This window comes from Prionailurus bengalensis, chromosome X (assembly GCF_016509475.1).
Source record: "Prionailurus bengalensis isolate Pbe53 chromosome X, Fcat_Pben_1.1_paternal_pri, whole genome shotgun sequence".
In the NCBI taxonomy this organism is placed as follows: Eukaryota; Metazoa; Chordata; class Mammalia; order Carnivora; family Felidae; genus Prionailurus; species Prionailurus bengalensis.
Window position 1 is genome coordinate 16,242,235 of NC_057361.1, and position 25,362 is coordinate 16,267,596.

At 42.3% G+C, this 25,362-nt stretch overlaps 1 protein-coding gene across 14 annotated transcripts in view; it reads right to left on the reverse strand.

Moving 5' to 3' along the window:
• MAP7D2 (MAP7 domain containing 2) overlaps positions 1–25,362 on the reverse strand; it is a 120,093-nt gene that overhangs the window by 42,593 nt on the left and 52,138 nt on the right. For 6 of the 14 annotated variants that reach the window (XM_043571585.1, XM_043571571.1, XM_043571578.1 and 3 more), the window contains 8 exons: positions 24,583–24,660; positions 23,367–23,530; positions 16,709–16,820; positions 15,777–15,875; positions 13,329–13,439; positions 11,116–11,238; positions 5,579–5,733; positions 2,252–2,379 (listed from right to left, as the gene is read on the reverse strand). In XM_043571585.1, coding sequence (XP_043427520.1) covers positions 2,252–2,379; positions 5,579–5,733; positions 11,116–11,238; positions 13,329–13,439; positions 15,777–15,875; positions 16,709–16,820; positions 23,367–23,530; positions 24,583–24,660 — 970 coding nt within the window. The remainder of the gene's footprint in view (positions 1–2,251; positions 2,380–5,578; positions 5,734–11,115; positions 11,239–13,328; positions 13,440–15,776; positions 15,876–16,708; positions 16,821–23,366; positions 23,531–24,582; positions 24,661–25,362) is intronic. The other 8 variants (XM_043571573.1, XM_043571572.1, XM_043571574.1 and 5 more) reach the window with 8 other exon arrangements.

Sequence of the window (25,362 nt, forward strand, 5' to 3'; positions counted from 1 at the left end):
CCTGCAAGTGTCCTCACCTGCATCCCCAACTCTCCCCCACCTCACTTGCAGCCTGTTCTAGTGGAGACTTTTCTCACTTATTTGGAGGTTCTCCAAAACATATGGCACAGGGACTTGCATTCATTCATTCCACAAATATTTATAAAGCACCGACTAGGTACCCATTGCTGTTCTACATAGAGGGGAAGTTTTTAACATTTCTTTAAATTGAACTGCATTAAAAAAAAGTCTGGGATTTTAAGTCTCTTTGGTCAAAGTGAGCTTTTCATAAAATTCAGATGATATGTCCTTTAAAATATAAAATAGTTCCATACACACACACACACACACACACACACACACACACACACACATATATAACAGAATACTATTCAGCCATTAAAAAAATGGAATCTTTCCACTTGCAACAACATGGATAGACCTTGAGGTTATTATGCTAAGTGAAATAAATCAGACAAAGACAAACACTATACTATCTCACTTGCATGTGGAATCTAAAAAATAACCAAACCAAACAAAACCAAGCTCACAGATCCAGAAAACAGACTGGTGGTTGCCAGAGGGGAGAGGAGGGTGAGGGAGTGGATGAAATGGGTGAAGGGGGTCAAAAGGCACTAACTACCAGTTATAAAATCACTAAGCCATGGGAACGCAATGTACAGGAGGGTGACTACAGTTAATACTGTATATTCAAATAGTGTATATTTGAGAGTTGCTAAGAGAATAAATCTTAAAAGCCCTCGCAAAAAAAAAAGAAAAAACATTTATATCTATGTATGGTGATGGATGATAACTAGACTTATGGTCATCACTTCATAATGTATACATGTATCAAATCATTATTTCGTCCACCTGAAACAAATATAGCGTTATCTATCAATTATATCTCAATTAAAAAACATAAAATAGTTCCTGAAACACACAATCAAGATTTTCAACATCAAAGACAGCACAGAGCCCACTGGTAACTTGCTTCCAAAAACTGAATTCTCATCTCTACAGAGGGCAACAATCCCCTTAGTTTACTTTAGTGAAATTTACAATGATGATGATGATGAAACTTGCCAGCTACTCTCCATGCAGGGACCATGATTCAATATCCAGGAAAGACAGGGGTGTAATCTGGAAAACCCCCATATGAACAGGCTTTTCTCTCTGTTAATGTCCCACACTAACACCAGAGTAGTGACACGTGAATGGGGTTTGCAAGAGAGTAATATCACAACCAAAAACAGGCAATGTGAGCACAGAAAGAATGCAATGGACTTAAAACAAAACAAAAACTTGATACTATTAACTCAGCAATACCTTATGTAAGGATTTTAATTATAGAAGAAAGATATATCAATAACAGTCTATAAAAACCATAGTGTTCTCTGAACAAAATAATAATAGAGAAAAAGTCTCTGTTAGAAAGCAACAGATTAGAAATATGAACTGATGTCACTCTGAAATATTTTAAACAAATTCCCATTCATTAAATTTGTTTTATCCTATGTTCTTTGAAAAAAATTGATGTACTAAACAAGTGTCACATGATTCTCTCTATATAAAGAGTTTCCCATTTTCCCAAATTAAAATTAAAATCATAGTTCTCTTTCTTTCTCAGTAAGGACAACTGAAGATGTTTCCCTTCTACTGGACTGAGTTATTTCCTGAGTCATTGTTGTTGGTTACTGTAAGAAAAGTATTTTAATGACTTAAGAGAGTGGTTACAGTGTGAATTTGTTTTTCAGTTACACAGTTTCATTGGTGAGTTCATCTAATTCTTAACAAAAAAAAATACATAATGGCTTCATTTAAAAAAAAAAACAACAAACAACATACTGCTGATGGTGGCTGACAAGTTATTATTGCCTCTCTGTTGAAGACACAGATGAGGGAAGGAGAGAATGAGTGTACAAACACATGAAGTTGAGCATCCAAGCACAATGTAATCACTCTAGATGCAGGTGTAAGAGAGTGTCAGAAAAGCCGAATGGAACTGATGGACCAAAGGAGAAAATTCTGAATGATTCATCTCAGTAAATCAGAATCTCATACTTAGCAGGCAACAAACCCCTGAAGAGCCCATCACTTATCCCAAAGATACACAGACAGTAAATGATATAACTCAAGGTCCAGCATTCCTCCTGCTTGCCTCTTGGACTGGCCACGACTCACGTGGCAGCAGGAAGCACAGGCTGCACCGTACAGAGCCCCACCAAACTGCCTTAATGGTCTGACTGTGGCAAAGCAGAAAGATGCTTACTTGGATGTCACTGGAGAGGATGACCGCTTAGAAATGCTTCCTGGAAACTCACATCTTCTCAGAGGAGACCCGAGGCCCACGCTGGGAACGGAAGCTGTTGTTCGAGGGCCTCTCTTCATCTTCTCTGTCTGAAGGGCACACAGAATAGGTCAGCCATGGCCCATAACTGGCAATACTTCTACAATTTCTATAAACACCTCAGATAAAAGTGATACATAGCTTTCTTTCAGAAAGATCTATATGAAGCTACAGTGCTTCCCACAATGGGCATATCTGCAGGGAAGCACCATGAGATCATCATAGTGAGCTCATCCAATAAAAAAAAAAACAAAAAACACTTCCGCCCCAAAATGCAAAGACTTTCTATTCTTTGTTCTCTTGCAAAAAGCTGACAACATAACGATGCGATGATTCTGGACGTATAGAAACTGGATTACTCGGGGAGGCTGCATGGCTCAGTCAGCTAAGCATCCGAGTCTTCAGCTCGGCTCAGGTCATGATCTCACAGTTCATGGGATAGAGCCCTAAGTCAGGCTCTGCACTGACAGCTTAAGATTCTCTTTCCCTCTCTCTCTGCCCCTCCCCCACCTCAAAATAAAGAAATAAACCAAAAAAAAAAAAAAAAAGAAACTCCATCACTCATCATCAGGAAAATGCAAATCAAAACCGTCATGAGCTATCACCTCATACCTATCAGAATGGCTAAAATCAAAAACAAAAGAAACAACAGGTGTTCACAAGGATGTGGAGAAAAAGGAATCCTCATGTGCTGTCGGCAGGAATACAAACTGGTGCAGCCACTATGGAAAACAGTATGGAGGTTCCTCAAAAAATCAAAAATCCAGTAATTCCTCTAATGAGTATTTACCTAAAGAATACGAAAACACTAACTCAAAAAATATATATATGTACCAGGGGTGCCTGGGTGGCTCAGTCATTTAAGTGTCCAACTTTGGCTCAGGTCATATCTTGCAGTTTGTGAGCTTGAGCCCTACGTTGGGGTCCGTGCTGTCAGTGCAGAGCCTGCTTGAGATTCTCTTTCTCTCTTTCTCCTGCTCTCTCTCTCTCTCTCTGTCTCTCTCTCTCTCGCTCTCCCTCCCTGCCCTTCCCCCACTCGCAAACACTCATCCTGTCTCAAAATAAATAAACTTAAAAAAAAAGATATATGCATCCCTAGGTTTATTGCAGTTTTACAACAGCCAAATTACAGAAGCAGCCCAAATGCCCACAGATAGATGAATGGAGTATGTGGCATAAATGTCCAAAAAAAAAAAAAAAAAAAGAATATGTGGCATATATATATAATGGAGTATTAGCCATAAAAGAGAATGAAATCTTGCCATATGCAACAACATGGACCAATCTAGAGGGTATTTTGCTAAGTGAAATAAGTCAGTCAGAGAAAGACAAATACTCATACGTGGAATTTAAGAAAGAAAACAAATGAAGACAGAAAAAAAAGAGATAAACCAAAAAACAGACTCTCAAATACAGAGAACAAACTAGTGGTTGCTGGAGAGGGGAGGAGATAGGCCAAAGAGGTGAAGGGGAGTAAGTGTATACTTACTGTGATGAGCACTGAGTAAGGTAGAGAACTGTAGAGTCATTATATTACACACGTTAAACTAATATAACACTATATGTCTGGACTGGAATTTAAAACATTTTTAAAAGAAAAAAACTGGGAAGAGTACAAAAATACATAATCACTAAAAAAAACTACAGGTGGAAATAAATGTGGTACACTCAGGACAGTGAGCTGTGGACTCTTAACAGTGTACCTGGTGACTGCAACCCCATAGACTTGTCCCTCTATGTCTTCATGGTCTCTGGTCAGCAAGAGGCAGTAGGCATGGCCTCCGTGCCTGGCATGTAGCGGGGGCTCCACAAGGCTGGTTCCCTTCTCTCCCCATTGCACTTCTCCACAACAAATCCTCATTTGGCCCTCCCGCTCCCACACACGTTAACCCCCTTCCACAGTAATTGATTTTTTAGTAAAACCCAAGGGTCTAACACACTTACTTCTCATATAAGAACCTCAGGGTCACAGTGGATTTTAAAAATACAAATGGTGGGGCGCCAGGGTGGCTCATTTGGTTGAGCATCCAACTCTTGATATCGGCTCAGGTCAGGAGCTCACAGTTGCTGAGAATGAGCCCCCACACTGAGCTCAGCTTGGAGAGCGGAGCCTGCTTGGGATTCTCTCTCTCACCCTTTCTCTCTGTCTGTCCCCCACTCATTATCTCTTTCTCTCTCAAAATAAATAATCTTTAAAAAATCTTAAAAATACATGTAGTATTATAAAAAATGCCCAATAGTACAGTAATGTGGTATTTTTAAGACAAGTCCACATGTCGTTTGATGCTCCTTGAGTGAGTGTGGGTTGGTCTCAGTGACCTGTTTTTAATGAACAGCATATGGCAAAACAATGGTATGTAACAGGTGAGATTAGTGCATAAAAGGTGCTACAGCTTTTCCCTTGTGCGTGAACACACACACACACACACACACACACACACACAGCATGCGCTCGGTCTCTGTCTCAGATTTCCTGCTCTAGAGGAAGGCAGCTGCCATGTCATTTGGACACTCAAGCAGCTCTATGAAGAGGTACACACAATAGGGAACTGAAACCAGCAGCCATGTGAATGAGCCATTCTGTAAGAGCCCCAGCCAAGCTTTCAGATGACTATAGCTCTGGCCATCATCCTGACCACACCCTCATGAGAGACCCTGAACCAGAATTACCCAGCTAAGCCATCCTCAATTTTTGACCCAAAGAGCCAGTGCAGTAATAAACATTTGTTTCAAGCAGCTAAGATTTGGGGTGATCTGTTATGCACAACTGATAACTAAAAAAAGTAGTATGGTATGTATAATTTCTAAATAAATATACATAATTGGGAGTACCTGTTCAACTTTTACTGATGGATCAGTATTATGTCAAAAATGTTTGAAGGCCACTGTTATGGATTGAAGGCTGACCTAGAACCTTAGTTCTAGTCGCCCGCAGAGGCAAGACTGGCCCAGAATCAGACATTCTTAAAAGCAGAGAGAGGACACTCAGAGCATTCTTTTTGACTCCTGTCCTCCGGAGGGCAGGCTATAATAAGGACAAGGTCTTTAGGAAGTTGTTCCAAGGCACTAAGATTTAGGAAGATGCAAAAAGTTAAATGGTTTTCCAAGGATGGATGAAATTTTAAACCAAATTCACCACTTGAGCAGTCTCTGGAGATTGACGGAAACAGAGACCCCAGGTTAAGCACAGGGAATGATCACACTGTTAGATAAACCAGTCCTGAGGTGAGTGAGTGGGTTTCAACCTACCGGAGAGGCCTCCGCTCCTGCAGGGGCTCCTTTCCCAGAATCTCCTGTGCCAGATGTAGATGTAGTCTTCTTCCTCTCAGCACTCCGAGTGGGAGAAGACTTGTAAGAAGATTTAAGAGGGCCAGCAGGAGCTACACGAGGATAGGCATGGGATACTAGAGAGTTAAAATATCACAAAGAGACAGGGAGCACAGGTGGAAAAAGTAGGGGGAGCAGGGAATTGGGAAGAACACATTTCTGTTAAAATGTGACATGGGCAATGCACATTCTCCAAATATCACCAAACTTTTTCTAGTATATATGCAGAATAGACGCTATCTTGAAAGACTCCCATACTCAATGCTCAAGAGCCCAGTTAATTTCATGAGTTCAAAGTCTGGGCTTTGGAACCAGACAGAACTAGCATTGTCACCAAACAGCTAGATCACTTTGGGCAGGTTACTTAACCTCTCTAAACATCAATTTCCTTGTGCAGTTCAAGAGTTAACACAGCAGGCCTGACTACTGTCTTTGGAGAGGCCTACTTACAAGATTGGCCCCTGATCAACACCTGGGAACTTAGATTTCAGAAGGGCTCTTACCCTCTAACTGACCAGTAGCTCACTGTGCCTCTGCTATTTGTATAAACAACATGACTTATTGTGGAATTCGGGTATATAATTGACAGAGGGTGCCTATGTGACCAGCCCTCAATGAAAACCCTGGGCACCGAGTCTCTAACGAGCTTTCCTGGTCGGCAACATTTCACATGTGTTATCACAGCTCGTCGCTGGGGGAATTAAGCACGTCCCGTGTGACTCCACTGGGAGAGGACTCTTGGAAACTTGCACCTGGTGTCCTCTGGACTTTGCCTGTGTGCCAGTTCCTTCTGCTGATGTGCTGTGCAGCCTTCCATTATAACACATTACGGCTGTGAGTGCCACCATATGCTGAGTCCTAGAAATCACAAAACCTGGGGCTGGTCTTGGAGACGCTGATACAATTGATGCGAGAAGCAGGAACTGTGAGCTTGACCCTGATTCATTGACATATGGTAAAAGTGGTGTTTGGAAAACAAAGGCTGAAGGGATGGAGGATGGTGACCTTCTGATGCCTGGTGGCTATGGAGTCAGCTACCATATCACACAGAAGCCAACCTGTTGTGTGTTGCAAGAGGTGAAATACCTATGCTATTTGAAGATAACCCATCCAACTCCAAGAGCTGGCTTGCTGGATCCCCTGGCTGCTTTTCGCCACACTGGCTAAAGTAAGGGGAAGTAAAGGGAAAAATACAACCCAGGTGATGCCTTTGGTTTTTGTTTTCTCCCTCAAGCGGGAGTGAGGCACAACCTCCTTGTTCTTTGCCATCAGTGGTTTGGCTGGAAATTAAAACTCTAAGTACTGGAACCAGAACAAACCTTCCTACCTGATTATTTTTGTGCTGACTTTTGTATAATGGAGCCTCTGGAAAAAGGGAGACATGACAAGAGAGCAATCTCCAGACAGAGAGATACATATGGAATTTTAAAAATCAAGCCAGGACTATTACAGATACAGAACACCCCTCCATAGGGCCTAACCTGTGAAAGTATCACGGACACTGGCTGCACCATCTGCATCATAGACAAATGCTCACGGGAAAGAGCTTGTTTTCTGATGGGACCACCTGACATGGGACTGCTGGTCAGCTCTTAATTTCTGATGCAGAGCCTAATTATATTCCTAACTTGTGATTCCTGCCACAGCTGTGAGCTGGGACAGAGTACTCACAGGGAGTATGACCCCTTCACCCAGCCCTGATGATTAGACTCAACACCTGCTGACAAGATTTTTGGTATTTGACTTTCTGGGATGAAAGTTTGTAACAATGGACTGGGAATCTGACTCTACTTCCCTCCCTTCCCTTTCTCCTGCTACGCACACTTGAGGAAGGCAATTTGTTAAATGCACCTGTTCCCAAGGAGGGATTGCTTTTTTCTAGGCTATTCATTGCATAAATTAATAAGATTACAGAGATGGCAGTTGATGCAAACCTATCTTGAAATTTTTTTTGAAAATTCAGGATTTTGTTCCTGAACATGAGTGTCTTTCTGGTTAAGTTAAAATTTTTTGTAAAAATGCTCTTGTCCTTCTGACATTCAACCTTTCCTTATGAAAGGTCAGTTTAAAAATAGACGATGACTGAGAAAATGTAAAGTTTCAATTACTGAATGGGGAACGCTGGTAACAATAAAAACAACAACAACAACAACAATAATAACAACAACAACAACAAAACCTAGCACCTGGAATGGTGCCAGGGAGGGGAAGGACATTTGTGATTTCTATTTTCCAGAACTGTTCCTGAGAACTCTCCCTTCTTCTGGAGGAAAAATCATGCTGCCTGTGCCAGCTGCTGTGAGTGCTTCACATTGCAAGTGGACTGCTGAGCCCAAGTTGCATGTAACAGTGGGACCGTGAACCACAGGGTGGGCCAGTTCCTGCAAAGTCCCTAAAGAACACCTCCACATGCTGTCCGCACTCAGTAGGCAACGAACTTGTGTTGTTGACAGAACTGTTTAGAACTGGCCACCTCACTGGGGCGCCTAGGTAGCTCAGTCGGTTAAGCATCTGACTTCAGCTCAGGTCATGATCTCACACTCCATGAGTTCAGGCCCTGTGTCATGCTCTGCACTGACAGCTCAGAGCCTGGAGCCTGCTTCAGATTCTGTGTCTCCCTCTCTCTCTGCCCCTCCCCAGCTCATGCTCTGTCTCTCTCTCTCTCTCCCCCCCCCTCCTCAAAAATAAATAAAAATGAAAAAAAAATTGAAAAAGTAAAAAGAACTGGCCACCTCAGGCAGTCCCTCTGAAAACAAGGACCCAACTGAATTCCTTGGGCCAGATTAAGAACCCTGGGGCGGGAAGACCCTTGGTGGGAAAGACACAAAGGGGACAGGTTGCCCTGTGGTGGCCAACCAATGTATGTCCTGCTGGGGGCTCCCCAACACTGTAAACTGTCTCCAGGGGACATGTGTGCCCTCAGGGATTATATTTCTTAAGTTCTGACTACTGTGATACTGCCTCAGCCCTGAAAGACTCTGGGACAGCTTCGCCTTACTGGTCATGGCCAGGCTGGGCTGGACCTGAACTGATGCCTTGGGCCAGGTTAAAAAAAAGAAAAAAGGTTCATAGAGAAACTTACGGAGGAAGTTACCTGGCTTTGTAAGACAGACCTTTATGGCTAATGGTCTGTGTTTTAACTGGCTAAGTTCAGAACCTCTAAAGGGCGTAAGTGAGGTCAATACCATATATTGGCCTCAGCCTGCTGTATAGAATCCTGCTGATGACAATTCTGCTGTAATGGTGCCTTCAACAAGGACCAAGGGGATAGACTGTGCAGAAAAGAAATACATAGCAGGTCTGACTGCTGTCCTTGGAAAGGCTGGCTTACAAGGTTGGCCCGGGCATCAGGGAATCTGGATTTCGGGAGGGTTCCCACCATTAACTGGTAAGAGTAACTAGCTCACTGTGCCAAAGCTGTTTGTACAAATAGCATGATTTATCCTGAACACTTGCTTTCCTTCTGACAGTCTGGAATTTGGGTATGTACCAGGCAGGGGGTAGCTACATGACCATCCTCCAATAAAAACTCTGGGCAGTGAGTCTCTAATGAGCTTCCTTGTAGGTAACACTTCATACATGTCACAACTCATTGCGGAGGGAATGTGCCCTATGTGGCTCCAGTGGAAGAGGACTCTGGAAGCTTGTTCCTGGTCTTTCCCAGACTTCATCCTATGGCCTTTTCCTTTTGCTGATTTTGTTCTGTAGCCTTGCACTGTTATAAATCATAGTTGGGAGTACTCCTAGAGAATCACTGACCCTTCAAGTGGTCTTGAGGACTTCCTGACACATTCCTTGTTCTCAAAAGGGAGACCTTCCTACTTCTCAGGCATTTTTTCCATTTAAGAGATAATTCATGTACCACAAAATTATCCTTTAAAAAGTTCACAATTTAGTGGTATTTAGTATATTCACAAGTTGTGCAATTATAACTACAGTTAAATTCCAGAACATTACCCCCAAAACAAACCCTGTACCCATTAAGCATTCATTCCCCTTCCCCATTCCCTCAGTCCCTAGCAACCACTAATTTACTGTCTTTCTGGATTTGCTTATTCTGGACAATTCATATAAATGGAATCACAGAATTTGTAGCATTTGTGTCTGGCTTCTTTCACTGAGCATAATGTTTTCAAGGTTCATCACATAGCATGTATCAGTACTTCGTTTCTTTTTATAGCTGAGTAATATTCCATTTTATGGATATACCACATTTTGTTTACCCATTCATCTTTTGGACATTTGGGTCATTTCCACTTTGTGGCTAATATGAATAATGCTGCTAAGAACTACTCAGGTACAAGTTTTTGTGTGTTTTCAATTTTCTTGGGCCTGTACCTAAGAGTCCAGTTGCTAGGTCACATGGTAACTCTATGTTTAACTTTTTGAGGAACTTGCCAGACTGTTTTCCAAAACAAGTACATCATTTTACATTCCCACCAGCAATTTATGAAGGTTATAGTTTCTCCATATCTTTGTCAACACTTACTATGTTTCCTTTTTTCTTTGAATTTTAGCCATCCTAGTAAGTGTGAAGTGGTATCTCATTGTGGTTTTGACATATATTTCCATAATGTCTAATGATGTTGAGCATCTTATCATATGCTTATTGGCCATTTCTTTATCTTCTTTGGAGAAATAGCACAATTACTCAGAAACTAGTAGGTTGCTTCTAGAAATCAGAAGTAGATAAAGGATTATATGTCATGTCTATGTCATCTAACTGAATACACTATCTTGGGAACTAAGACCACACCTGCCCTAATGTGGACACAATGTTGCTAATCTGCAAACAGAGAATGCCAGCCCTCATTAATCTTGCTATGACAATTTGATCCGATTTGGTCAAGGAAAGGTTTTCATAGGGTGGCCTGGAATTTCTCAGACTTCAGTGTATCTGTCTTCCTTACAAGCTCCCAGGTGATACTCATGTTGATGGTCCATGGGCCACCCTTTGAGTAGCAAGGCTCTAGACATTTGATCTCTTACTATTGTAAACATTGTCCTATCTCATTTAATTCTCATGACAGTTTAAAGTAATTCAATTTTATAGATAAGGAAATTTAGCCTTAGAGAGGTTAATGAATTTACCCAAAGTGGAAAGAGCTAGTAAGTGGTAAATCTGGTTATGGTATTCCAGACATTGTGGTTTATAGGCTACGTTGCCAAATCACTCTTTAAAAAAGTGTACTCACCTCCATAGCTCATGAAATAGATTTTTTCCCCCTAATCCACATGCCCTCAATCATAAAATAATTTACTTACCTCTGTGACACTTAAAAGAAAAACAACCATAGCAACAGCAAAACACTGGTGGGTAGAAAATGTGATTAACCACTGAAGACATTTCACAAAGTAAGCAAATGGGAAACAAAATACAAAAATTCAGGAATAGTTCATAGATCAACCAACATCACTTTGGGCACTTTTCTCAGTGTCACCAGCTTGGCCTCTTTTACCTGAGTCACTGGTTTGCTCAGAGAGCATGAGTGTACTTCTGCTTCTGGCTAAAGAAGCCTGTGTGGGAGTCAACAGTCGCATAACAAGAAAGGTTTCCATGGGACTAAGGTGTGTGCGATGAGCTGAGGGATGGAATCAAATGAAAATTTTAAAAAGCAAAATTAAAACAAAATAAAATGTTTAAAACAACACAGAGAATGATGCAAATTAACTTTTGGGTGGCAGAATGAATGTGGAAAATAAAAATATTCTAGCAAAGGATGGCTTCGCTTCGGAGTTCATTATACTAAAATAAAACAAATGACGTGTCATTTGGAGTTTGGGAGAGTGTGGTAATTCTTTTAGGGTGCCAGAATTCATTCAGTATGCTATTACAGTATTACAATATTACCTGTATCATGTGAAGAGAATTAGCCCATCTCCCAAGATGTAATATGGACTCAAGAAACCATTTACTCACCTAGTAGATCTAACATTGAAAAAAAGATTACTCCTATGAAACACTTTAGGTTCTCTGTTAAAAAACATTTCATTACACACCGATTTTGTTAATGTATAAATATGCATCTGTTCATACTTTTTCCATGTAAATAAGGGCAAAAAATAAATAAGAACTACAAAAATAAAAATAGCCAACTTATTATCAGCTTAAATGGAAGTAGTAGTAGTCATAATTTAAAATTCAGTAACCAAAATGTCACCCTGGATGGCTTTGGAATATATTATATGGTAATGAATTAACTTTTCCATTACTTTGAATTTTGGGGTACCCATTATCCAGTAAATGGTTTGGGAATTGAAATTTTTCAATTTATAATCCACAAGCAGATAATTCAGTTGCCAAGAATATGTACTAACATACTGATATCTTTACATAGTAATCATTGCAAATATGAATTTAACACCAATACGTAACCCTGTGAATTAATGAAAACATATGGAATATACTCACTATGGAACAGCTATACAGAGTTAAGAGCAAGTAGATGTTTTCTCATTCACCTCGCAGTTAATTCAAGGTTTCCAGCATTCAGTTCACCCATGAACTGCATCAAAGATCAGCAACACTGACACTTACGGGGTTTCTGACCTGACAGCCTCTGTGCTGGAGGTGCAAGATCAATGCCAGTGAAAAACAACCAGAAAGGCACACTGGCCTATTCAAAGTCAAAACCCCTTTCCTGCTTGCCCTTTGGTAATGCCTGACCTGTTAAAATACTTCACTGGCACCTGACTCTTCTCCAATAATGCTTTAAAATATGTGTTTAGGGGCGCCTGGGTGGCTCAGTTGGTTAAGTGACCGACTTTGGCTCAGGTCATGATCTCGCGGTCCATGAGTTTGAGCCCCACATGGGGCTCTGTGCTGACAGCTCAGAGCCTGGGGCCTGCTTCAGATTCTGTGTCTCCCTCTCTCTGCCCCTCCCCATGCACGCTCTCTCTCTCAAAAATAAACAAACATTAAAAAAATTTTTTTAAATAAATAAATAAAATACACATTTAATGCATGGAGAGCATCATTCTCTTCCCTAACCTATATACTCTGGAAGGTGTAAGTTCCTACTTTTAGTGACCTATCTGAGCCTCAATTAGAACACGAGCAGTTTTAAATCTATTCAGTTTCTGGAACCGGCACACGTCCTACACATGCCATCTTCCACCTCAAAATGAGGGCCAGAACAGGCCACCCATCCTTTTCTCCTTTTAAAGCCTTCATATTAGTTCTGAACTTGTTTTCAAACAGAAATGGGCAGGCCTACAAACCACAGACAATAGCATAGCCCCATTTTTTTCATACCTATAAGTTTTCCATGAACCTCAGCCTGATGACTTCTGCTGTTTCTGGCTAATCAACTAGATCACATCAATCAATAACCAGGCAGTTACTTTTTTAACGGTCTTCTCTGCCCACTGGTCAATTAATTCTAGGGCAGGATAACTCCTACATGCACTGTAGAAAATGGAATAGTCTTTTTCAGACTGAAAGAATATCATTAATTCCTGCACCTATTCAACAACGATCTGACTCTAAAAAGTGATGCCACTTTCCAAAGTCCCATTAAATGAGGTCCTGAGGCTCCCACATTCAGACCACAAGGCAAGGATAATGGAGGTATTTGCAGGAGGCTCGAGGGACTCTCACAAAGACTGATGTTAAGACACTCACACTAGAAAAGAGGAAAACTACAGAGACCAGGTCTACATGTTCACTTGCCTCGGTCTGGGGAATAGGATATTGCCACGGTGGATGAAGACAGGCGCTTACTCATGGGAGGCTCCGTCTGCTTTGGCAAATTCATGGCTGATGTTGAAAGTTTGTCACATGCTGCAGAGAAACGCATTAAAGACATTGGTATTCACACCATTGTAGATCAAGAAACACATATCCCAAAGTGTTCTTCCTGTCCTCATCCACACGTTTCCTAAACTGCTGTGGCACAGCACACTTCTTCCATCATCCTGCTACATACTTAGCTTATCTGGAAATGCCCAGGCCACAGCAGTCATCAGTCTGAAGCAGGATCTTCTCTTCAATTTCAAATGTTCAACCTCACTCAACTGTTCAACTAAAGCCACACTAATCCCACCAGCAAATCAACTCCTTGTGTCCAGGGACTTTTAAGCACATTCAGACTACACAAAAACAAAACCAGTCTAGACACAGAGACAAATCACCACTGGAAAATGTTCTATGGTCTGAGACTGAGCTGAAACCAGACTTTCTGACAGTTATCTATAGGCTCAGGTTGGAAGAGAAGTAATGTGTACTGCAAGAAGCTGTATTTAAAGCAGAACCACCTTTAGCAGTTGGTTTCTTCCTCTTCTCAAGAGATGGGTTCACAATGGCCCTTTCTCTAGTGCTGTGACTATTTATGGTTAGGATTTTAACACATGATCTGGGATCTGGTGTTCTTAACTTGCAGCCGTTATTTTATTTTAGACTGGTTTCTAAATTAAACCATTATAGCAAATGAAGAGGTGCTGATAGTGCCCTGCCACGCCCTATCAAAGCCTGAGGCAAAAGGAAAGATGTATGCCCTTGGCTTTAAAGGAAGCAAACTCATTAATAATATTTTCAAAATGTACTCCTCTCCTCATACTGTTTTCAAATGTGAAAATTGCCATGTTTTACAATGTGTCCTCATCAAATGACAATCTTAAGTAATTTTTAATTGTCTTAAGCTGGAGTGAAATTATAATAAATTCTATTTTGGTATAAATAAAATATTTAAATTTAAAATGATGTGAGATTTGGTGTGCCTGGGTGGCCTAGTCAGTTAAATGTCCGACTTTGGCTCAGGTAACGATCTTGCGGTTCATGAGTTCAAGCCCCGTGATGAGCTCTGTGCTGACAGTTCAAAGCCTCAAGCCTCCTTCAGATTCTGTGTCTTCCTCTCTCTCTCTCTCTCTTCACTTCCCCCACTCATGCTTGTCTCTCAAAAATAAATAAAAATATTAAAAATTTTTTTAAATGATGTGAGTTTTAATAGACCTACTCAATTTTTCAGCATTTTTTCTGAGTACTTCAATGTTCTGAAAAAAAAAAATTAACCAGTAGAAATTACATAAAACCAAGTGTAAAAGGGTACACATTTCCCCTTTTGCTGTAGGCTCCATTATGGCTGACTCAGTATGGTACTCGTCTTTAGAAATTGGATATTTTGTTCATCATGGATTATTATGCATTTAGATTTATTCAAATATTAATTCATCTCGATAACTGAGATCTTTGGTAAGGCTTTAAATTGTGTGTCCAAGTCACATATTGTGCTTGCCTCGCCCTGGCCCGAGCCCTGCGTGTGATTCCCAAGGGGTAATTATCAACTCCTACCTACTGCCCTTCTCTGTTAAGGAAAGACCAGTGCCACACTACATTTAACTTGGCCCATGCAGCAAAGTGTCTGCTGCTCAGCAACACCAGTAAGGATTTTTCTTTGTCAAAGGAATGCTGGAAGCCAAGGATATTTATTCCTACTGCTGTAACTTGACCTTCTGTATTGCTGATAAATACTGCATCCCGTTTACATCTTGTTTTTCTTTGCCAGTCAAAGATGGATTAAATTTCTAAAGTCTTTATTAAATGGAAGCAAAATTTTACCAATTCTGCTCTTGTTCTAGGCACTAAGAATTTCCCAGGCCTGTATCCAAAAACAGACAGCCTATTAGATAGAGTAAATCAAAAACAAAGGAAACTTATCTCCTTTAGATTTCCAGTGCTGGTACCGATAAACTCACTACCACTCTGTCTCAAACACCTCTTCCAGGAATCTATCACATTAACACACAGAACTCTCTAAGGGCACAGGTTTTGGTAACCAGAAGTGACTGAAACACCTTACTACTTCATGCCTAAAACCAGTAATTAGTGAGAGTATTAAAGATCTAAATGCACATAAGTCAAACACTGACAAGATTTTTAAGCAGCAGTTGGTGAGCTAAGGATGAAATGTCTCCAGGGCACTAGGGTGTAAGGCATGCACAGCTCCACGATGACAGAGGAACAAAGAAACATGGGCATGTCATTCACAGTTCTAGAAAAAAAGTTCTAAGGGGTCAGTCTAAGAAATCAACTGTAAGAGTGCTTGAGACAAACACGGTGATGGAGGAGGATGATCAGTACAGTCATCACAAAACGCCACGGTGCGGTGAAGCTCAGATATACCGTTGGTGGACTCGGCAGCGGTGGCACTGGTCCCTGGGTCCGGAGGAAGGGTGCTGGATGCTAAACCTAGAGGAGGGGGTGGGGTATTTTCTGATTCACCTACACAGCAAAAAATCAGAGCAAAGAGAGGTAAAAGAAAAAAGTCCCAATTTCTGGTTGAGTTTAGTTTCTAACTAGGAAATTAGAAAAAGTAATTGAAATAGGTTATTGACTTCTCCAAAAGAAAATAAAGTATATTCACTGACAGAGGGTAAAAGCACAATACAGAGAAGTCAAGAAACTGTACTACAAATGGAATCCATCTGTTTTCAGAAAAAGCTAATATACAACTCCTGTGTAACAGAATGACAAAATCACAGTAAAGAAGGCACTGGAGAGGGAAAAGCTACCCAGAGACTAGTAACAATCCACACATTACATTAAGCACTTGAAAATTTAAAGATGAGTATGAACTGGAAAATGAAATAAATAAGTCACCTTGAAACAAAATGGAAAGAGCAACAAAAATTAATAATGAGGAGGGAAAAGCCCCAGCCCCTTTTGGAGGGTAACCGCTGCTCAGCCTTTCTGGGTCACACTGCAGTAGTGACTTAGGCTACTGCCATTTGACCTTCCCTGAAATCAGAGTATACCTAGGCTTGCCATGTGCATCTGGTTAACCAGGCTCTGCATTCATTTTCTTTGCTTTTCTTTTGTTTTACCTCAAAAAGCCCAGTTACTGTATCAACTGCTGTTTGCTAGCAAAAATAATGCACAGACTCCCTTCATGAGAAATACATATACAGGAAGGTTGGCATCACAGCTGATAAAGGTACCTGCAGATAACTAGAAAGCATGCCCCAGATCCCGTGGGCAGCCTGTGCCCACAGTCTCCTGCTTGCCCCATGATCTCCCACCTGGGCCCTGCAATGCAGGGACAGCCCTACACTCACCATCACGTCCTCCAGGCCCTGTGGCCAGTGAAGCTCCCCACGAGCACTTCTTCTTCATCTCCAGTTGCTGTGTGCGCTCCAGGGACCGACGCATCATCGCCTCCAGCCGCTCCTGCCCAGTTCACATAAGGGAGAGCAACATTAACCACCCAGCCCCACTGTGCTGCCGAGCTTCTCTTCTCGGTGCTCAGGGTGAGTCACCAAATGGGTCTCTCTGTGTTAAGCATCCAAAACCTAGGCACACGTGCTCTACATCACACCATCGAGATCTTAGTGGGTGGAGAGTAAACAATGCAGCTAGTGCTGGCTCCCAGCCCCAGGGGACAGGCTACTGCGGCAGCCCGGCCTTGATTTGTTTAAGAATAATGCCAGACAAGCATTAACTCCTTCAGGCCTGTCTCACGTCCCATTTTGCCCTATCTACTAGAACTAGAATTGTACTCTGGAACCAAGTGCATTCTCTCTAGTAGAAAAGCATAAAGCATTCTCATTTGAGAAAATTTAAATTAAAATATAATTTCAATTTTTGTAGTCTTAAACATAACTTTCTGGAGTATACATACATGGCTTTGAGATCTACTTTACCAAGACCCATTTTCATCTTAGAACTTCTTAAAGGGGAATCAATCGTTTTCTACATTGTAACATTTTCCTGCTACATAGTATTCTGGGCATAATGCTGCATATTTCAAAATTTATAAGAGACAAGAGTAGGGAACCTTCTGGCCACAAAACAAAGCATTGATGCATTCTCAACAGTTAGACAGGGGGTGGGGGGGGGTGAGGAGAAGAACTAGACAGTTTCTAGCCAGAAGAGAAAAAACAACAACAAAACAAAACAGGCTTTTCTCTTACCAGAGCATTTATTAAAAAGCACTCTCCTATGTTACCAAAGTGTTATATTCATAAACTTGGGTCTGACGGCTGGCAAATACTTCCTTGGCACTGGAGTGAAGCTGTTCTAATTTTGCATTCTCCACCACCCCAATGACATTGCAAATACCAAATCCTCTCCCTGACTCTACTACAGAAAGCCTGAAGCAAGGAAAACAGGTACATGCTGATGGCCCTTTTGCCTTCATAAAAGCCAACCCTGAGACACTTTAGGAATGCTAGCCCAATCTAAAACAAAAAGATAACTATTTTCTCATGGCTTGAATAAAAACCAAGCAAAATTAATTCAGGGAAGCACCAACTGAGTAACCATGACTTCAAAATCAGGGAAAGGCTCCTCCTTTATTTTACTTACTAGAAACACAGAAAGGTCACTTAGGAGGTGTCTGGACCTATCCCTTCTGTCTATACCAGAGAGATGGGATGTGCATTATCTACATCTCAGCTTCCTCTGCATAATTTTTCTCTGAATAGCACTTTGCTAAGACATGGTCTCTCCAGGGACCTCTGAGTAGAAAGGGGATTTTTTTTCTCCTGTAAATCTCAGATTTTTATTTGCTCTAGCTTTTGGCTGAGACTCTACAATTATGAGTGTGCATTTCCTAGCAAAGTCCTGTCCTCATGACCCTGGCCCATTAAATTCTGACAGCCAAACCTCAGGGCCTACCCCAAGAAAAGTTGGGGATTTGGAGGGACTAGAACTTCTTGACTATTTGACACTTGAAGTACGGTCGCTTGAGACCAGGACTGAAAATTATTTCATTATATGGATTTAACATGAAATATTTAACCAGTGACCTAATACAAGTGTTGAAACTTTCTACCTTGAGTGAATTTAGTATTGAATGGGTTATGGGAGATTTCCTACATGCCAGAAGGATCTCACAAGACACTCTTTCATTTACTAGGAGATCAATGACAACAAAGAACACCAAGACTTGTCAGCCAACCTGAGCAGCTATATAGGGGTATAATTACAAGAGAATGCTCACCCAAAGCCATACCTACTCCTGGACTGTTCTGTTACCTCAAAGAAAAAAAAAAAAAAACCTCTGCCATCTACCCCCCTACCCACTGAGTTGCTGCAAATTCCACTGTTAGAGATACATTCCTTCGAATCATAAGGAGGTTTATGAAAATGAAGCTATCCTTAAGAGAAGACACGATTACTCTGTGTCACACACTTTTGCAGAGATGATGAAAAACAGGTGGTAATCAAACTCTATGGTATGAGATTTATGGAACTAAAAATCATCAGAATGGGATAATTCAAATATGTCAAAGCACTGGTCCACTTCACTCTTGTTAGAGGTTAGTCGTATATTGTATTATCGTGTGTGTGTGTGTGTGTGTGTGTGTGTGTGTGTGTGTGTGAGAGAGAGAGAGAGAGAGAGAGGGAGAGAGAGAGAAGAGAGAGACAGAGACAGGGAGAGGGAGAGAGAGAGAGGGAGAGAGAGAGAAAGAGAGATGAAAGGAGGGAGGGAAGGAGGGAGAGGGAGAGAGAGATTTTTCTATTCCTTCATTGGATGGAATGGAAATAATCCTAGATTTGGAGTCAGGAAATATGGCTTCAAATCGCACCTCTGCCTGCCACTTTCTAGCCCTATGGCCTTGAGTTAATAATTTAACATCCTTGGGCATAAGTTTTCTATCTATAAATGGGGATGATATTGATATTTTTGTAAACTCCTATGTATACTTACCTAATTAAAGTTTTTTCCTCACGTTAAAAAAAGTGGGGATAACAGTACCCATATCACCAGATCACTCAAGTCTATGAGACAATAACTAGCATAATATGTCCTTAACCAACATTAGCTGAATCCAGATTTGAAGAGGAAAATTATTATTATTTTTTAAAAATGTTCATTTATAATTGAGAGAGAGAGAGATAGCACACATGCGTTCAAGTGGGGGAGGGGCAGAGAGAGGAAAACAGAATGTGAAGCAGGCTCCAGGCTGTGAGCTATCAGCACACAGCCTGGTGTGGGGCTTGAACCCATGAACCATGAGATCATGACCTGAGCTGAAGTCGAAGTCGGACACTTAACTGACTGAGCCACCCAGGCACCCCTAAGAATTTGCATTTCTAACAAGTTCTCAGGTGATGCAGATGCTGCTGGTCCTGGGACCTCAATGTGAGAACCACTGGTTAGAGGAAAGGCTGAGCATAACAGAGCATGCGAGAACGTTCAATCACACCAGAATAACACTATTAATAAATATTATAGCTGCATACTGCATACTGAAATTCCTGCCAAATTCTCATTCTCCTGAGTATCACTGGATAATCAACAGAGGATGGGGAAAGGGCAAGGTAGATTCTTGTCCTGAGAATGTCCTCTACTGGGTAAGCCTTAGTGGAAGGAAGGAATGAGGGGACCTCACCCTTGACCCCTTTAACTCTGGCCTTAGGTCTGCCTGGATGAACTCAGAGGAGAACCAAGACCAAGGTGAGCCACAGAGTTGGCTGAGGAGTGTAAAAGGCCTCCAGCAGGACACTGCCCAGGCAGTGTCGATGACCCAGACAGCCATCTCTAGCAGGAGTGGAGAGCTGGCTGTGCCTTTTCCACTGCCCTTACTACATGTGTTCTGGGGAACAGTGTGGGGACAAGCCCCCAAGAGGTTCTCAGTAGGGCTCTGCAGAAGGTCTTTCTCTTTACAAACAGATGTCTACATCTGGCCAGAAGGCCATATAGTCACCATGGCCCCATGCCAGCCAATGCCCTCTGAGAGTGGCTAGCTCTCAGTTTAATGAAATTTTCGTTTTTACAGTCAGCCTGGTGGATTTTTCTAGGTATCAAGCAGTAAGAGTATGAGAAGTTGTGATGTGTCAAAAAATCCCACAGAAATGAAGCTACTCTTTGAAAGAGGGCTTTCCTGGTTATCTGTTTAACATGAGGACCATGGAGTTGGCTTCACCAAACCCCATTTCTCAGGGGCTCTAGTCAGGAAACCATACTTCGCCAAGTGGAGAATGGGTGAGTATATTGTGTTGTTAGTCTTAACCCAAGTAGGTGACAAGGGTTTGTTCCAGAAGCCTCAGTCTTGGGAGCTGTGTGGCATGTAAGGATTAGAAGAACCCAATTTGAGGAGAAAGCAGCCTTCAGTGAGGGAATGAGCTCAAGCTCAGTATCTCAAGTGGATACTAGACACCCCCTTCCCCAGGACAGGCCTGACCAGCCTCCAGCCCTTCCAGTCCTCAAAACCCCAGGAAGTCAGGCTGTTTGTGGTGCCCACTTTGGTACTAGTAGATAGGAAGCCTCCTGGCCAAGTCTGGGGCTCACCCACACAGACATGAGGAGTTACCAAAAGTAACATCATGGCAACTCTATGGACATGGAACCAGACCAGGGCTAGGAGGGAGGGGTGGAGTCAACAGGTCTTTTATAAGCTCCTAATACCAGACCCAGAGATGTAGGACTTGGTGGGCAACCTGAATACTTACTAATAAGCTACAGAAGCAAAATGGGCTGCAATGGAATGAACCATTCCTATAGAGACTTTTCCCTGGTTGACAGAGACAGAACATGATAAGAAGAAGAAAAGATTGGAGAATCTCCACAGCCATGTGCCAAGCAGGCAGCAGCACTGCTGAAGATCTCCATCAAACCATGAAGGCAAATGCACAGGGTTTCCTCTGGAAAGGGGCTCCTGAAGTGCAGACCTATCCATCCTCTCCAAAGATCACCCACAAGAATGCCAAACAGATCTCGGTACCAGCAGACTGCTGACGCTGCTGTGGTTACCAGGCCGGCCTGTATGTGGAAAGTCCCTAAGCTCCACCTGGGACTCTGGGGGCCCTGGGGGTGGGAGCAGTGGCAGAGGACGGCTGCTGTTTCCTTGTGTTGCTACACAACCACGGGAGGCCCAGGCTCTCAGCCTTGCCCTTCTGTGTCCGGGGAGAAGACGGAAGCAAGCTCAGCTTGTATGTGTCATGACAAAGGTCAGGCAGCATCCTCCTCCACTCCCCACCATCACCCATCTTAGGGGTGAAAGGAAACACACAAAGCAAATAGAAAATTATCTGGAAGTGCAATCGCTAAAGATTCAGCTGAAGTCACCGAAGGGAGTCTAACATTTCCGAACATTACTCTGTACAAGGTGCTTTGCTGGGCACTTTCACAAATGTCATTTCCTTGGGGTGCCTGGGTGGCTCAGGTGGCTGGGCATCCGACTTCAGCTCAGGTCATGATCTCATGGCTCGTGGGTTCGAGCCCCACATCAGGCTCTATGCTGACAGCTCAGAGCGTGGAGCCTGCTTCGGATTCTGTGTCTCCCCCTCTCTCTGCCCCTCCCCACTTGTGCTCGGTCTCTCTTTCTCAAAAACAAACATTAAAAAAAATTATAAAAAAAAGTCATTTGTGACCACCTCTGTTTTGGGCTGAGGAGAGTAAGTTAGAGGGTTATGAGCAGCTATGTGACTCACCCCCGGCTACCAGCTTCCTAGTAGTGGAGCTGGGATTTGCACAGGGAACAGATGAAGCCATGTAGCCATCAGGCCACAGCCAGAAATGGCAAAGTAGGGCTAAGATCCTTGCAATGACTTCCCTTTGCTAAGAGGAACAAAGAAATCGTTATCGTATCATATCGTATGGTATCATATTGTATTTTAGAGAGAGTGTGTGTGGGCAGGGGAGAGGGGCAAAGGGATAGAGAGAATCCCAAGCAGGCTCCACGCTCAGGGTGGAGCCCGATGCAGGGCTCAGTCCCACAACCCTGGGATCATGACCTGAGCCAAAATCAAGAGTTGGATGCTCAAATGACAGAGCCATCCAGGCACCCCAGAAATCGCCATTTAAATAAGGGGTGTATAGGCAAAGATGGGTCTAACTGTGTGTGTATGTGTTCATGTGCACATGTTCATGGTTTTTTTTTTAATTTAAAAAAGAGGAAGGGGCAAAGATATATAGTGATAAACCATTCAGCAATTTAAAAAGATACCAAATTTATTCAAATGTCTCTGAATCCTATAGTGCTAGCGATTAACAAGCTTCTATATTGTTCATACTAAATGATGAGTCATTAGATCTTATGAATAAAAAATGATCATCACCTGATACAAGGCTATGATTACATCCTTAAAATATAGTTGTTAAGAAAATCTATACCCCAACTATGCTTTCTAAATATATTTTCAAAGTTTAGTAACAAAGGACTCTGCAGAGGTAATTACATTCCATTTCTTTTTAAAAAGGTAACTGGAGAGAAAGGATGATTAAAGCAAGGAACCACATTAAAATTTAAATATACTAGCATCTTTGTAGTTAAAGGAAAACTATTTGCTTTTCCAGCTATGAAATATGAGGACCATCACCCTCTGCCCTCACCCTCTCCTCTGCCTTCAGGTCCCTTCCTCCAGCCTCATGTCTATCCAAGAGGCACAGGCTCACAGCACAACCCCCAGGGCTATATTAGCAGGTCCCTATCCATAATTCCTTCTGAGTCTCAAACTCAGAGAACATTAGGTCTGGAAGAGGCCTTGGAGACTGCTAAATCCAACCCCTCACTTCAGAGATAAGCAAATATCCAGACAGGCCAATTGGCTTGTCCAAGGTCACAGAGCAAATTAACACCTGAGTTGAATGAGTAAGTCTCTTCATTCTTATTCCATTGTTGCTTTCACTATACCATGTCTTGCTGCTGAGAGAAGACATGGTATGAGATGTTTTCTGTACCCTAGAGCTAGGCAGGACACTCAGATGCCCTTGAGCACCAAGTCCCATGTGAGCCACTGAGAGGCTTGGAGGTCCTTGGACCTTACCTCCTCCTCCCGGAGTTTCTGCTTCCTCTTCTCTTCCACAGCAGCCCTCTTCTGATCCTCCCGCTGCCGCTGCTCTTCCAGTTTCCGCCATCGTTCTTCGATTTGCTTTTCATACTGGAGCTTAGCTCTTTTCTGTTTCTCCAGGATTTGCTGCTCCCGGGCAGCTGGGGGAAGGAAAGCAGAAGAGAGGTGTCATTACCAGAGCACCCCATGCTGTTTGGATTAAGACCAAAATGTAGATACAAGACTGAGACCAAAAAAGGAGCCCAGTGGGATTCTAGGCTACAGTGACTGAGATGAAGGGTTCTGGCATGTCTGCCACTAGCTGGGTGACCCTGAGCATGCTAACCACATAATCCTCTTCTGTGAAGTGGAGACCATCATGTCCGCAAAATCACAATGTTGTGAAGATTAAATGAGGCAATGCACGGAAAGTGCACAGTAACTGCCCTACACATGGAAGCTACAACTATTGCTATCATTAAGTGAGACTTGCCACAATGGGCAAGCCATACACTAGGTTGAGAAATGAGTTCTAAGGGTACATACACTAAAAAACATGTTAACTATGCATTTCTCATAATTAAGACATTGACCTAGGCAAGGGGGTATAAACTCAAGACACTCCTCTCTCAAGACATTTCCTAAAACTATCTACCTGGCTGTGTCAGGGAAGGGTTCCCTGGGAGATGCAATGTGTAAACCAACCACCAGGAGGCAATCAGGAATTTGAAAGCTCATTTGTCTCAATTCAGTGGGGAAACCACTATTTACCTACCTCCCAGTACCCTGTGGGGAATACATCATACCCTTCTGTCTATAGCTTGCAAGAGGTAAGACAGCTTTTCTCAAATGGGTTCCCATTCTAACACAGAAAATGTCTTAACTGCTTATTTTCTCAGTTCTGATGATGGCCTTTCTAGATGCCCTAGAGAGAGCATAAGTGAGGGCACATAATGGATGCCTGAGGGGGCGGGGTCAGTGATTGTTTCTCATTCTTTACCATCTTATCCACAGTCTCTAGCAGAGTATCTAGAACACAGCAGAAGTTCAATGTTTGCTACATAAGTATAGATTTACCCCCCAGTTCTTCATGTTCATCTAGCAATTGTCCTAGCTCTCTTCCCATTCAGTCATAAATTCCTAAGGATCTTCAGAAAACACACCACCACATCTTTATGCCTTTGTACATAAATAGCCAAAGGGCACAACTTACCAAGACATTTTTCTCTCTCTTCTCGTCTTTCTTTAGCTAGTCTTTGTCTCTCATCAGATCTTAAAAATCCATCCATGCCTATAAAAAATATAACATGATGAAATTATTTTTCCCTCTTTCCCTATCTGGTGAGGGTAAGGGGCCACTGGTCCCACACCCTGGGTCTGGCCATACACATACATCATCCATCACCATCACCATCACATGGGGGCCCAATCCACCATTCCCCACCACACACACACACACACACACACACACACACACACACACAGACACACACGGCCAGGCCCTGAGAGCTGAGGGGTGACAGTCACAGCTTCACACTCACCCACCAAACTGCTATAGTGGCCCCAATACCAATCCTGGAGAACCACGCCCTTTCCCTAGTCCTCTGTCCCCAGGACTGGCCCTGGAGGGAGTAAGAAAGTGCTGTTAAGTGCCAAGGAGGTCTGGCAGTGTGCAGAAAAGCACACAAGGCCTCCATGAGCCTGGCTCCTGGGGAGATGAGAAGCACAAAAGTGGACACAACTATTACACAGATAGTGAACATTCTATTTTCTGAAGGGAGCCAACTGCTGAGGGACATGTACAAGCTCCTTGAGTAAGCACTGAGAAATATAACATTGAATTTTGACTTTGGGTTCTGTTAAATATGCTCCAATGTCAATCTTAGTATTTTATTTTTTTTACATTTTTTAAAACACTTATTTATGTGTGTGTGTATGTGTGTGTGTATGTGAGAGAGAAAGAGAGAAAGAGAGAGAATGAATGAATGAATGA